This window comes from Carlito syrichta, unplaced genomic scaffold, assembly GCF_000164805.1.
Source record: "Carlito syrichta isolate Samal-C Ts95f unplaced genomic scaffold, Tarsius_syrichta-2.0.1 Scaffold305865, whole genome shotgun sequence".
Taxonomy (NCBI): Eukaryota; Metazoa; Chordata; class Mammalia; order Primates; family Tarsiidae; genus Carlito; species Carlito syrichta.
Window position 1 is genome coordinate 208027 of NW_007249961.1, and position 12149 is coordinate 220175.

Sequence of the window (12149 nt, forward strand, 5' to 3'; positions counted from 1 at the left end):
GCACTCCAGTCTGGGTGACAGAGTGAGACTCCAACTCAAAAAAAAAAAAAGCTAGATGTGGTGGCACATGACTGTAGCCCCGGCTACTTGGGAGGCTGAGGGAATAAGATAGCTTGAGCCTAGGACTTCAAGGCTAGCATGAGCTATGAACATGACACCGCACTCCAGCCTGGGCAACAAAGTAAGATCTTGTCTTTAAAAAAAAAAAAAAAAAATCCTCTGTCCAAAACTTTCCCACATGGAGAAGAGAACTTTTGCCTCCAAGCAAAAATTTGAAAGCCTTTAAATCACAGAGGTAACTCTTTATCTTCCAGTTTGTTGGCAAGTCCTACCCTCTAAGTTAGAGCTTAGGGTGACACTATTCAACAAATCTAGTTTCTCTAGACTCTAACTCTCTGAGTCACTGGATTCCCTGGATTCCCTGTGCCTAATTAGGCTTTTAGTCAGCTGCCTCCATCTCCAAATTTTGCCCAGTGGTTCTGCCCCTATCTGGCTTACTACCTGCTGATGATTCGGGTCCCTTTGCTCCTGAAGAAAATAGGTTTGAATCCTGAGTCACGTACAACGGGTGGAAGACCCTGGCTATTCTCAACACAAAATGATGCTCCTAGAGTGTTCCTTAAGACAAAGGAAGTACTACATGCCATACCTTCCTATCTCTCCTATATATCAGAATGTTCTTAGGGATATGAAAAATGAATCTATTTTTAAAACAGTATGGAATAAGACTTACCCAAGATTTTTATCATTGCTGATGGACACACATATCTCCTGGAAACAGGCCATGTTACCTAAAATTCCCACACAGATTTCCTGCCAAATCAAAATCCACAAGTCACAATGACACTGAGGTGAAAGACAAATACAAAAATAATAACTTGAACAAAAATTTTCATTGAGTCAAGTTTTAGGGCAAGGAGGAAAGGAAGCAGGACACAGAAGTTCATACACTGCCTGTACTCTTTGACTAGCTTATAGTATTTGAGAAGGAATGAAAGACACAAGAAAAAAAAAGATCAAAGGCAGAAGCTAAATAAAAAATTATGGAAGAATTCTAATGGATGAAATGAATCTCAAATGATTGGTAAAATTTAGATATGCAAACAAGAAGAAACACATTCAAACAAGGGGAAAGTATCAGCAAAGGCAGGAAGCAAATAATGTACATGGCTAACACAGGAGACAATAAAGAAAGTACTCTGACTGTGGTACAAAGTGAGTGAATAGCATGAGATAAACAGTGCAGGTATAAAGGACTAGGATTAAGGGCTTACAATGCCATTCTGAAGAGTAAAACTTAATCTGGGAGGTAACTCGGAGTCATGAAGATGCTCAAGAAGGTGAGACAACATACTGAAAGGAGTCTCAGGAAGATCACTCTGGTAGCAAAATGCATAAGGCATTACAGTAGTTCCTTCTTCTCTATAATTTAATTACCCACAGTCACCCTTGGTCTGAAAATATTAAATGGAAAATTCCAGAGATAAATAATTCATGCTTTAAATTACATGTTTTCCGAGTAGCATGATGAAATTCCATGCCATCCCACCTAACATGTGAATCACCCCTTCATTCAGCACATACATGCTGTATACACTACCAGTCCATTAGTCAATATTTCTGGCCATCTTGGTTATCAGATTGTCATGGTATCACAGTGCTTGTGTTCAAGTAACCCTTATTTCACTCAATAACGGCCCCAAAGTACGAGAGTCATGATGCTAGCAATTCATTTTTGTTGTTGTTGTTTTTGTGTTAGTACTAAACCATTTTATATATGATGCTGGCAATTTGGATTTGCCAAAGAAACTATTAGGTGCTATCTTTATATGGAAAGGTGAAAGTTCTCAACTATGAAAGGAAAGAAAAAACTTGTGTGCTGAGGATGCTAAGATCTATGGTAAGAACAAACCTTCTATCCATAAAATAGTGAAAAAGGAAAAAGAAAAGTCACGCATAGTATATATAGGATTAGGTGCTATCCTCGGCTTCAGGGATCCTCTGAGGGTCTTGGAACAAAGCCCCCTCAAATAAGGCGGATCGACTGTACAGTGACAAAAGTATCACTAAACAGTCACCAGTAACCACAGCAAGCTGGTGAGACAGGGAGACCTAAATAAACCAGAAGGGCATCTGGAGGTTAGGTTTTATGCTAAGAAAATGAGTTACATTCAGACTGCAGAAATCTTGAGCAACAAGCTGAGTTTACAATGGTTTTTAAGCAGCAGTGGATTTTTATGAGCAAAAAGAACAATGAAACAGCAGGTCCAGGCTCTGTACCCTGTGATGCCACATATTAGCGGCCTAACAGTGGTTATGCCTAACTTGTTACCACAGCTGTATTGATCTCCCTGGCATAGCCCGAATGTAAAATTCTATGACTCTAATCATTTTAAGTAGCAAATTACATAGTTCCTGGCAATGTTCAATAAACATCTGCCAGGCTGATTTGTTGATTTATGGTCAGTAAGAAAATCAAAGTAAGAAAAATGAGTGACTGGCTACCCAGCATTATCTGCTATTATTGCTCCAAAGAGGAAGGCTTTAGAGATGTATATACTTACTCTTAATCGAGGACACTTGGATTTGGCCAGTACTCCCATGAATATACCAGGAGCATTAAATTCTTGGAGAAATAAAGCCACATCCTGAAAAGAAAAATGATTATGAACTTGGATGCTGAATATTCCTCCCTAAACCCCATGGCTTAGGCAACCATAAAAAAAATTTAATTCCACATATGCCTCCTTTCAGATAAAAGAAAAAAAAAAGCTCACAAGGTTAGAAATTGTGTCAACAGACAAAAGTAACAATAGTCTTTGTAGTATCTAGTCCCAAGACAATGGAACAATTCCATAAGCAAATCTAAACTAACTGTGATACTCCAGAGAACTAGCCTACTTTTTTCTGGCCTGCATCTATTTACTTTAATGATTTTTCTACCCACCAGGAATTCTCATGAACATATTCAAACACATTTGCTGATTAGGAACCATGTATTGTGCTAGCAGCTGGGGATAAGGGAAAAGAGTAAAACTGTTGATCCTGTTCTCCAAGAGTTTAAAACATGCACAGGGAAACAAGTGACAACTACTACCGGGTCTTGTCCAAAATCACTTATGTTTTCCAAATCCTCAACAGAAAAAAATTCTGATCACAATATAACTGTGGCAGCCTCATATCACCTTCCTAGAGAATTTGCCACAGTGCCTAGAAGAACACAACACATGGGTGAATGACCCTGGAGTGAATATGTGACCGTAAATGGACCAAATCCCGCCTAAGGATGTGAGACACAAAAACTAAACCAGTTAGCTGTGGGGACTGCCACTGCAAAATATGTAAATAAAATTAAGTTTCTGACTCCACTGCCTCTGATTTTCACAAAATTTGAGCTATATATTTGGCTTAACTTAAAACATAGGCTGTAGGGCTCATGTGAAATTCATATCAAGTTCCCATCTCAAAGATCTCAAAGAGAGGCAACTGTCCTCCAAAATGGATGAAACTAGGTAACCTTAGGTAACCCTCGTGACTGTTGACTGGGAGAGACACACTTTACTTATTAAAAGGCTGTGGTCAAAAAAAAAAAAAAAAAAAGACCATGGTCAGAGAAACCAAGAATTTTAAAGATACTCTCCAAAAGGAAAGTCACAAGAGTAGATGCTCTCCACTGTAAGAAATCAAGCTGTCTGTCATGTGGGCAATTGTTGGTAGTATGCAGGAATTTTCCAATTTAATGATAGTTAATAATTCCCTGAGTAGCACAAGCGTGGCCTAACAATAGCGACACCAACAAAGATAACAATGGCAATTACCATTCATTGAACAAGTATTAAATGCCAGGCACAGTGAATTATTTTGCATACTATCTCATTTAATTCTTAAAACAACTCTATGAAAGAATTATTATTATTAGCCCAAATAAACTAATAAGCAAACTGAGGTTTAAAATGTTAAACAACCTCTCTGAAATTATAGGCACAGTGAAAGGAAAAAGCTAGAACTTGAACCCAGATGAATCTAACTTGAGGCTATGTTCTTTTTTTTCTTTTTTTTTTAAGAGATGGGGTCTCACTACCTTGCCCAGGCACTATTCACAGGCACAAACAAGGCACACTACAGCCTGAACTCCTGGGCTCAAACAATCCTCCTGTCTCAGCCTCCCAAGTACATGGGACTACAGGTGAGTGCCACTGCACCAGTAGTTCTTAATCACCACAACATCCTAACCCTCAGGTATTTGTTCTTAATCACCACAACATCTTAACTCTCGGGCTATGTTCTTAATCACCACAACATCCTAACTCTCAGGTATTTGTTCATTCATTTATTATTCACCAAATACTCACTGGAAAACCTAATAGGTATTGTTTTAGGTTCTGGGGACACATTAGTGAACAAGCTAAATAAGGGCTCAGTCCCATGGAATTGTCATTCTAAAGGGATAGACAAACGATATACACATAAGCAACTAAACTACATAATTTTTAAGTACTACAAAGAAAATAAAGAAGACAGAATGTGCCAGAAACCAAGGTAAGGGGGCTCTAGTTTAGATACGTTATCAAAGAAGGTATCACTGAAGAGGTGACATTATGTTTTAATGAGAAGGAACTTAAATCTTTCAGGGACACAGATGCAAAACAATCAACGAATAACAAGAAAAGTTATGCAACAGAGTGAACAGATTCCGTGAGAGCACAGGAGAAAGAGTAATTCACCTGGAGTGTCTGGGGTTGCATCACAGAGGATGTGATCACACATTTAAGCTGAGCCATAAATGATGAGAAAGATTTTGCCAACTGGAGACATGAACAGTGCTAGGATGTCTGAAAGTGCAGTAAGTATCTGGAGGTCTCTGGTCCTCACACACTGAATTCGTGGTTACAGAACGAAAGGAGACAAGGCTGACACACAATCTCACTGGAGAGACCTCAACGAGCAGTGGGGAGCTCAGTTCTGTAGAGGGACCTCAAGAGCTACTCCGAGGAGGCAGAAAGGGAGGCCAAAGAACGCGACCAATCTCATTTGAACAGCAACACTGTTTTTTCTATTTTAAATGTAAGGTTTTCACAAAGATGTCATGTAAAAAACAGGTTCTATCTCTTGGAAAACATTTTAACCGTCATTTCTCAATACTGTAGAATAGAAAGATTTAAACAATTCTCTCAACCAACTTGATCTGACATTTGTAAGATACTCTACCCAGCAACAGCAGAATACACATTCTTTTTAAGTGAACATGGAACATTTACTAAGACAGAAGGCCATATTCTGGACCATAAAACAAGTCTCAACACATTTATAAAAGGATTCAATGTTCACTGACCATAACAAAAAGATACCCCCCAAAAGTCCCAAATATTTGAAATCTAAATAACCTATGAACCAAAGAAAAAGGAAAGTTAGAAAGTATTCTGAACTGGCCAGGCACGGTGGTTCATGTCTATAATCCCAGCACTTTGGGAGGCCGAGGTGAGAGGATTGCCTAAGCCCACAGCTTCAAGACCAGCCTGGGCTATCTGGTGAAATTTCATCTCTACAATAAATTTTTAAAATTAGCTGGGTGTGGTGGCACATGCCTGTAGTTCCAGCTACTTGGAAGGCTGAGGCAGAAGGAACACCTGAGCCCAGCAGATTGAGGCTGCGGTGGCCATGGGCATGCCACTGCATCCAGCCTGGGCGACAGAGTGAGACTTCAAATTAAAAAAATATTCTGTTAGCCGGGCGTGGTAGTTCCAGCTACTTGGAAGGCTGAGGCAGAAGGATCGCCGGAGCCCAGCAGGTCGAGGCTGCAGTGCCCGGGAACGACCACGGCACTCCAGTCTGGGTGACAGAGTGAGATTCCAACTTAAAAATATATATATATTCTGAACTTAATGAAACAAAAACACAACATATCAGAATTTACAAGATGCTGGTAAACATTTAGAAAACATTTATAGTGCTAAATGCCTATGTTAAAAAAGAACAATTTCAAATCAGTGACCTCAGCTTCCACCTCAAGCAAATAGAAAAAGAAGAGGAAATTAAACCAAAGTAACCAGAGGGAAGGAAATAATAAAGAACAAAGTGGATATCAATGAAATAGAAAGGAGTAAAGTAATAGGAAACAAACAAAAAAAATCAATGATACCAAAAGCTGATTCTTTGCAAACATCAGTAAAATTATTAAATTTCTAGTCACACTAATCCAATTCCAATTCTGTGCATTGTTTTATATGTCCCCTATTTGCAACTGTTCTAGATGGACATCAGTTTAATAATTCAGGTACTGAATTTTTTTGCTTGCTAATTGTGCCTTTCTTATGCTAAATTTTAAAATGCCATATATACTGTGATACAGAAATAATAACTTCATCTTAAGTTACAGATAACCAGACAAACATTTTTAAAAATGTATATCAAGCTAACAGGCATAGAAGTAAACTACCCTTAACTTATTAGCCTTTATTTAGAAAGAAATGTGGAATCAGTTAAATTTCTCACTAATTTATTAGAAAGCTAAATGAATAACGATTTCTCTACTTTGTAGGTATTTTTCAGTGCATTGCTAAGTTATAGGAACAAGACACTTTTTGTACATTTTTTGTACTTGAGTGTTTATACTGCAGGTAGGTATGGAAATGTAACTGAAGTTTATACAGGGGACAATGCATACACTTCATATGTAAACAAAGCATTTTTCTAAATTATTTGGAAAGGATTGCATTTAGCATGGCTAATTTTTAATACCCACTTATTAGTTGCTTAAGGTAAATTATAAAATCTAAAATTAGTATCAGTGCTTTAGATCCTATTATTTTTTTCAACTTCTTATTTTTTCACAGTGGAAAATTTGGATTTAATATTAAACTCTTATTTTTTTCTGTGTGTACCCTTATTTTTATAGAGTCAAAATCTTACTATGTTGTCTGTCCAGGCTTGAAGCGAGTAAATTCTTTTTTTTTTTTTTTTTTTTTTTTTTTTGAGTAATGGTCTCATTCTGTTGCCCAGGCTGGAGTGCAATAGCATGATCACAGATCACTGTAGCCTCAACCTCCTGGGTTCAGGTGATCCTTCTATCTAGTCTTCCCAATAGCTGGGGCAGGCACCACCAAGCCCAGCTAATTTTTTTATTTTTTGTAGCAGCAAGGTCTCACTATGTTGATCAGGCTGGTCTCCAACTCCTAGGCTCAAGCAATCCTCTCACTTTGGCCTCCCAGAGTGTTGGGGTTACAGGTGTGAGCCAGCCTGGCCCAAACTGGTAATTTTAACCCTTTGCATTAGGATGCTCCTTCCGAAGGGACATTTGTAAATCTAGCAAACCACTCAGGAGACATAAAGAGATTGCTGGTGATTATACAGGGCAAACTTATACAAGCTCAAATTTTTCAAAAATATAAGTTTCCTTGAAGCTTTCCATTCAAATTGCATGAAATAGCAAATAAAGAAATGAAATATTGCTGGGCACAGTGGCTCACACCTATAATTCCAGCATTTTGAGAGGCAAAGGAGAAAGGACTGCCTGAGCCGAGGGATTCAAGACCAGTCTGGATAACTTGGAGAGAACTCGTCCCTACAGTAAATTGAAAAATTAGCCAGGTGTGATGGACTGGTGTCTGTGATTCCAACTACTTGGAAGGCTACAGCAGATGGATCATCTGAACTCAGCATGTCGAAGAGGTGGTGGCCATGAGCAAGCCACTACACTCTAGCCAGGGCAACAGAGTGAGACTCTGACTCAAAAAAAAAAAGAAAAAGAGATAGAATATATACTGAGACATGATCGGTCAGTTGAAAAGTGGCTTTCAGGAATCACGAATGAGTCCTTCCACAGAGTCTTCAACAACAGACTGGACAATAAATTGCATATTATTAATGTGGGAGGAAGAAAACAAGACTGCATTGTCTGCTCAAATAGAAAAACACCAGGTAGAAGATGTCAAACAAATTACTATTGCGCAACATGTATCAATGAACCTGTAATGCATGCCCGCAACTATTTCACACATTACTACGTTAGAAAAATGTAAGAAGCCGGGTTCGGTGGCTCAGCCTGTAATCCCACGCCTTGGGAGGCTGAGGTGAGTGGATTGCCTGAGCCCGCAGGTTTGAGACCCGCCTGGGCAACTTGGTGAGACCTCATCTCTACAATAAATCAAAAAAATTAGCCAGGCGTGGCAGCGCGTGCCTGTAGTTCCAGTTACTTGGAAGGCTGAGGCGGAAGGATCGCCGGAGCCCAGCAGGTCGAGGCTGTGGTGCCAGTCTGGGCGACAGAGTGAAACTCTAACTCAAAAAAAAAAAAAAAGAAAAGAAAAACATAAGATATACAATTTTGATTTTTTTAGTCATAAATAAGTTCCTCAATGTCCAAAATTCCATTATAAGCCAAATATTACAATAAAATAATTGGTTCCAGTACCATACTCTTCAATATGAAGTGATTCATTTTTCACTATTTCATGAAAAAAAAAAACGCGGTCAAGATGCTGGTAGGTGACCTGCAAGATGTCTCCAAGTGTAAAGGTTAATTAAAGCAACTAAATTTATCTTTTATCTATTAATTAAAAGGAAATCAAGGCACTCAGGAATATATTGGGACACATGAAAATGTGAAAGGTGCTTTTCTTTCAAAATGTATGTTTAATTAATTGAATCTTAGCAACTGTTTTCATAATTTGGGTCAATGCTATCCTATTAATTTTTATATCTAGCTTAAAAGGAACTTGAAAATGTTCCATTTATCATGTTTCATTATTTTCTGTCCTATGAAATCCTATGCTAAATGTATTTTAAAGTAAAAGCCAAATTCAAGATCGGGGAAAATAAAAAAGATAATAGTTTAGCATTTATACCTCCTGGGATTGCATTCTCTGTGGTATAAGAGTGATCACAAACACTAAATAAAGCCTTTCCCCAGAGAATATGAGATTGAATCTTTTTTAAAAATCCATTCACCACCTCCTCACCAACAGTCCATTCAGAGTTTTATTTCCCTTCTCATACCTCATCCATTGACATATCCCATACTCTGCAAATTTCATTCTCCATTTCTTCATCGAGCTCCAACTGCTGTTCCTCATCTTCTGGGCTGGATTTGGGGTTTTCAGAGCTAACAATCTTCAGAAACACAAAGGAAGAAAAGAGATGACTACAGTACTCCCCAAGTACAGCAGGTCCTTGAATTACAATGTTTTGTTATAGCGAGAAAAAAAAATGAATTCCCAGCCAGGCCCCTGGTTTGTGTGGAGTGTTAATGTTCTCCCCATGTTTGCAAGGGTCTGCCCTGAGTACTCAGGTTTCCTATCATATCCCCAAAATCTGCACATTAGGTTAACTAACTGGTGTGTCTAAATGGTCCTAGTCGCGCGCGCGCGCGTGTGTGTGTGTGTGTGTGTGTGTGTGTGTGTGTGTGTGTGTGTGTCATGCGCGCGCGCAGCGCCTAAAATAGAATGAGGTCCTGTCCAGGGTTGATGTCCACCTTGTGCCCAGAGCTGCTGAGACAGGCTCCAGCCACCCTTAACCCTGAACTGAATAAGTGGGTTGGAAAATGAATGAATCACTACAATTACTGCAAAATAAAAATTTCTAAAATAGGCAACAATCATATAGATGCAACAATAAATGATGTGGTAAAAAGCGCTCAACGAGCCGGTCCCATTTGTCAGTGTTTGTTTCTGAACTGTGTGGCAGTAAGGAGGGGTGCTTCTTACAATTTTCACCTTGTAAACATTTATTCCGTGATTTAACCCACCACCACTATGACAGCTGTCACTCACTGATTCTCCAAAATTGGGTAAATAATTATCTTACTTGTTTTTATTCATTTTTCTTAAATGTCTATGTTTTAATAGCTCGCATTTATTCCAATGTTTAATATTAGAAGTACTTTGCGTCTTCACTCAGAAGTTTGGTGATGTTTTTGTCACAGGAAGATTCATCAGAAATATGTCACAGGAACTTAACCCTTATTTATATCAATTTGTATATGATAAAATTGGTTTGTGAACAGTTGTTTTGCTTAAAGTCACAGTTTCCAGGAACCTACTGACATTAAGTGAGGATTTTCTAATATTACACTATAAACATTTATAAGTCATAAAGAGACTATCCTCAAAGTATCTTCTCTTGCAAAAATCTTGTTTTATAACCTTAGCACCTTAGGTAGATTTATTCATCTAATATTCATGAAGTAAATTCGGCTACTAGGCACTTGGATAGATAAACAAAGATGAATAAGATGTAATCCCTTGCCTTTAAGCAGTTTAGGATCGAGCGTGGAAAGACACGTAAACTGAAAATCACAAAAGAAAAGCCTAAGTGAATTGTAGACAAAGAGTTGTGGCAGCAAAAATGATCTATTTCTGGGAGAAGTTGGAGAACACTTCTCTTAGGAGATGTTTAAGCTCAATTTTGGAGGAAGAAGAGCATTTTGTCATGTAAAGAAGGGCAAAAGAGCATTCAGAGGAAACCACAAGAATTCAGAGTTACGAAAGAGTCTAGACATCTGGGAAACTGGAAACAGTTTAGTGTTGATGGAACACTGTATATCGTGGGCAGATAAGGCTGGAAATTTTTACAAAGAGCCCAGGACTCCAAGTTAAGAAATATGCATTTTTCACCTAGGCAACAGGAACTAAGAGAAGCACCATGAACAGCTCTGTCTTTTAATGATTCTTCTGGCAGCTGTGCAGAAGATGAACTGAGAGGATACAGCTAGAAGCAGGGAAACCAGTGAGGGAAATGTGGGAAGAAGAAAACTCATATTTACTGAGAGTGTCCTAAAAGCCAAACACCATTCTAAGCACTCTGTGGGCCATTATAATCTCACTTAGCCTATACAATAACCCTCTATGCAATCATATAAATATCATAATCCCATTTTATAAAAACTGAGAGAAATAGAGGCTCTGAGTGATTAGGTGAATTGCCTGAAGACACGCAGCAAATAGGCGATGAAGCCGCGTTCTTTTTCTTTTTTCTTTCTTTCTTTTTTTTTTTTTTTGAGTCGGGGGTCTCATTGTCCCCCAGGCTGGAGTGCAGTGACACGATCATGGCTCACACAGCCTTGACCTCCTGGGCTCAGACGATCCTCCTGCCTCAGCCTCCCAAGCAGCTGAGACTAAAGGTGTGCACCGCCACGCCCAGCTTTTTTTTTTTTTTTTTTTTAATTCTGTGTAGAGCCGAGGTCTCGCTACGCTGCCTAGGCTGATCTCGAACTCCTGGACTCAAGCAATCCTCCCGCCTCAGCCCCCCAAAGTGCTGGGGTAACAGGCGTGAGCCAGCGCGCCCGGCCTCGCATTCTTGATATAAGCCCCAAAGTCACCATGTGTTCTACAACAACAAAAGTCCATGAAATACACAAATTAGGACCTGGGTTTCAGAAACGACAGCGGGGATGGGGAGCAGAACCCGAGCAAAGAAGTTGCACGATCATGTATTTCTGGAGAACTTACAAAAGCAAAAGCTATAACGGAAAACACTCCAGCATCCCTTCGGTTGCCCTTCCTTTTGTGTCGAGAGATCCCGAGGGGTCCCGGGCAGTTCTGGGGTCCGCCGCGGCAGACAGAACTCGGGGCGGGAGCCCCGGCGGGGACGGCGGCTCCGGAGCCGGAGGGGCAGCCCGAGGCGGGGCCGGGGCGTGACGGGGCCCACACGCGACGCACGTCTCCTCACCTGGATGAGCCCGCTGAGGACGCCGAAGAGCCAGTGCTTACTGTACATCGTGCTCCCTATGCAATCTTCCGCTGCCGCCTCCTCCTCCTCCTCCTTTTCCCCGCCCGGCAGCGGCGGCGAAGGGTTGCGGTCCATGACGCTCCAGACGCCAGAGCCCGGGAGCCGGGCCGGAAGCTGCGGAGGAGTCGACGGCATCCTCACGCCAGAGGGCCCCGTGAGGCTCCCGTTGCAGCGCCCCCTGCTGTCCTGGATCCGCCCAGTCCAAGAGCCAGGCCACGTGGCTTGATCCCCACCACCCCGTCCCACTCAGGACCCAGGTATGATCATAGGCATCATTATCTATCCCCTGCAGTGAACCAGATATTCCATTTCTCCAGGATCTCTTAGCCTTATTGGAGAAGGAAGGGGTTAGGGGGAGTAGGAGAGCGGGGATCCCCGGAAGCAGGGAAAAGGTCAGTGTCTCTAGGACACATGTGAACCTCAAAACT

The 12149-nt window shown here is 40.4% G+C and overlaps 1 protein-coding gene across 3 annotated transcripts in view; it reads right to left on the bottom strand.

The window, feature by feature from the left end:
- Positions 1–11840, bottom strand: part of SAAL1 (serum amyloid A like 1) — a 25598-nt gene extending 13758 nt beyond the window's left edge. For all 3 annotated transcript variants that reach the window (XM_008062824.1, XM_021714885.1, XM_008062823.1), the window contains exons 1-4: positions 11662–11840; positions 8992–9105; positions 2565–2648; positions 734–813 (exon numbers count right to left, since the gene is read on the bottom strand). In XM_008062824.1, the coding sequence (XP_008061015.1) occupies positions 734–813; positions 2565–2648; positions 8992–9105; positions 11662–11796 (413 nt within the window). In that variant the 5' untranslated portion in view covers positions 11797–11840. The remainder of the gene's footprint in view (positions 1–733; positions 814–2564; positions 2649–8991; positions 9106–11661) is intronic.
- Between the last annotated feature and the right edge of the window lie 309 nt (positions 11841–12149).